Below are 2938 nucleotides of genomic sequence, written 5' to 3'. Positions count from 1 at the left end.
CCTATTGTTCCCATGAGTCAGAGGGAGGGAGAGGGAAAGACCAACGTAGTGAATGTCTGTGTTCTTCCTTTTCCTAAATCCCTAAATGGGAACGTGTATGAGGAGGTGCCTTGCACAAGCAGTGGAGGAGGGTGCTTGTCTCTTCCCTTTCGCGCTCCTTTTGCGCTCCTTCTATTTGAGGGATGGCAGAAGTATTATTGTGGACTATGCAAAAATTGTCAGTTTAGGCGGAGCAAATAATCCTCTAGTTAGCTTGTAGATAATATTTTTTTTAACAAGTAGCAGCTCAGAGCAGGTAGGAGGGCACCTTCAACACCTGCTCAGGGACACCACTAAAGGCAGTCTGCTGGTTTTTCATTTCTCTTGTCCCAGCTGTACTTGATAGAACTCTACCTTGGCCAGCTAAGGTCCTTTTCCAGAAGCAGGAGTCATGAGTTCTGCTTCCACTTCTGTAACTACTGCAGTGCTGGTGTTAGCTCAGTGGAGTATAAGCACTGCTTCCAATGTAATGGTTATTTTACAGTGACTTGTACAGGGATCTCCTTAGACTTAGCTGATATGCAGCTGTGGCTGGTGTAGGATGCCAGAGCAGTAGCAGTAAGTTTGGGTAGAAAGCATAAAGAAGATAGAATATCCAAATGAAACTATGGCTTGGGTTATGGACTGACAAATACCGTGATTCTTGCTGAATTTCGATTAGATAACTGTGCTTTGTGCTTTTAGAAATTGTACCTTGTTCTAATTTAAAGTATCCACTGATGTTTCATGGCAGGTGAGCACAGATCTCAATTTTATGTGGAAGAGCATCTCAGGCCATGTGCTGCCTTCTGAACTGTGCCTTACTCTGAATGAAAGCATAATTTCCTCTTTTGGACACATGATTTGATGAACTGGTAGTCTCAGTTAACCTGTATGTACAAGAAAATTTCTCCTATCACAATTCCTAGAAAATAAAGGTCAAATTAACTACTTAAAAACATTGACTAATGAATAGTGAAATGAGAATTAAAATATAAAATGTACATAAAAATTTATCGAACACAGCGTTACTGGTTGCACTGGAAGGGAGCTGAGTGGAAGAAACTCAGCACTGATTTCTCTCTCCTTTTATTCTTTAAAGATACTGTTGCGGGGGGACTGTAGTCCTTTTCTACCTCCCGCATGAATTCACATGTGGAGTGATTGGAAGCATGAATAATGCGGGTCACTGAAGGACATCAGATAAAATTCTATGCCCTCCATACACATAGAAGTGCAGGCAGTTACTCCTGAAATGTGATTTTGTGGAACACTTCTTTTGGTATTTTTCCCTTTTCTCAGCAATCAATGGCAGTGCCACCGACTCCTCTCCATACCGCACGGGTCCTGCAAGAGGATAAAGACCACTGGGATGAAGTTAAGGTGAGTCAATCATAGTTCAGATTTCGTGAAGTCAAGTCTGGTAAGAGACCAGACGGGCTGCCTTCTCTTCCTGTGCTGATTGCCTTGGAGATGAGGGCTATTTTGAATACAACCATGCTAAACAAGGGAAATGTAAATGGTCTTGGTTAGAACAGCAGTGTAACTGTTAAAAAACCAAGAATGCTCTTTGGGTTTCACATGCCAGCCTTCTAGCTGTGCCAAATGGCCACGAAGATGATGTTTATGATCAAAGGCATTAATGATGCTCCCTGCTGAGCCACTGTAGGTAACCACAGAGGAGAACGGACAGTGTTGAGGGACTTAGAAGTTCATGATAGTGAAGAATATGATGAAAACGAAGGGGGACGGGGTGGGAGGGTTGCGGTGCGTTCTGTTTTTCTACTTTTCTTGTCTTGTAAAACAACATTCATTAACCTTAGCCTTGTCTTGTTCTGACATTTGGCAGGGGGAGGAAAAAAACCGTATCTGTCTTTCCCTTAGTCTAACCAGGTGCCTCACCTACTGCTTGTACTGATGACAGTTGAATGCGTCCTGCAAAATGAAACTGTAGGGCAGACTAAACCTTGTTTGCAAGACTTAACTCTTTCCTGCTGGCCTTTGTCAGGTTGGCATGCTTTTACAATTAATTCTGAATTTTCAGCACTTAAAATGCTTGGCATTTTGATAACTGCAACATTCCTGTAGTATGTTTTCCTGATTACTGATTTTATTTAAATTACTGATGTATAGTCTCAGCTGCTAAGCTACATAATGGTAAAATTTTGTAGGACCACAGCGATGTTTGCCTCCCGATTCAAAGAGATCAAACGGATATTTTCACTTAGTCTTCTTTCTTTCCATTTCTGAGATCTTCTTATGTTTGTGCTTTGTATAGGTCCCAGAGGTATTCCCTTGGGCCACCGACATTCCTGTAATATTTAATCATTCTTCCTTTGCTGAACTAAAGGCCTAGACATTCATTTACTTAAGCAGATTTTTGTTCACAACCCTATTAAAAAGTTTAAAATTTGCCTGCACCAAAACATTAATTCAGACGAAGGAAGTGTGTGCATTTGAAGTCCACACTCGTAGACAACTTTGGGTGGGTTCTGTATTCTAGTTCCTGCTAACCTAGTTTGGTAATGGTGGAAGAAAGGCAGTGTGTTAAGTCTGGTGGAAGAAGCCCAGGCACAGTAGCTGATGAAGGCCCAGCCCAGAGCCAACCATAAGAAATGCTGGGCATCGGGACATGGTGGAATCTGGGCCCGCAAAGTGTGGTCCTGCATGCTCCCGTCTGAAACACTGTGTGAATGGTTCCTCTTGAATGGGCCCATGGGTAGAACGAAGCCAGCTCTTTCTGGCCGCAGCATAAGAGGGTTCCTCTTTGTACACTGGCAGTGGCGTGAGGTGGCTGCGTGCTCTCCACCTCAGGGTTCTCAATAAACTGCTTCCTTGGTTTCAGGAGGAGATGACCAGTGCTCTGGCTACCATGAGGGTGGACTATGATCAGGTGAAAATCAAAGACTTGAAAACGTCC

The 2938-nt window shown here is 43.1% G+C and overlaps 1 protein-coding gene across 1 annotated transcript in view; it reads left to right on the top strand.

Annotated features, from left to right (window-relative positions):
- Positions 1-2938, top strand: part of MAPKAPK3 (mitogen-activated protein kinase-activated protein kinase 3) — a 43476-nt gene that overhangs the window by 40294 nt on the left and 244 nt on the right. Inside the window, exons 9-10 of the mRNA XM_010140438.1 lie at positions 1321-1401; positions 2864-2937. Coding sequence (XP_010138740.1) covers positions 1321-1401; positions 2864-2937 — 155 coding nt within the window. The remainder of the gene's footprint in view (positions 1-1320; positions 1402-2863; position 2938) is intronic.

The sequence above is a fragment of the Buceros rhinoceros genome, unplaced genomic scaffold, assembly GCF_000710305.1.
Source record: "Buceros rhinoceros silvestris isolate BGI_N320 unplaced genomic scaffold, ASM71030v1 scaffold41717, whole genome shotgun sequence".
Lineage (NCBI taxonomy): Eukaryota > Metazoa > Chordata > Aves > Bucerotiformes > Bucerotidae > Buceros > Buceros rhinoceros.
Note: the sequence above shows the minus strand (reverse complement) of the source record. Positions and strands in the feature narration are given on the sequence as shown.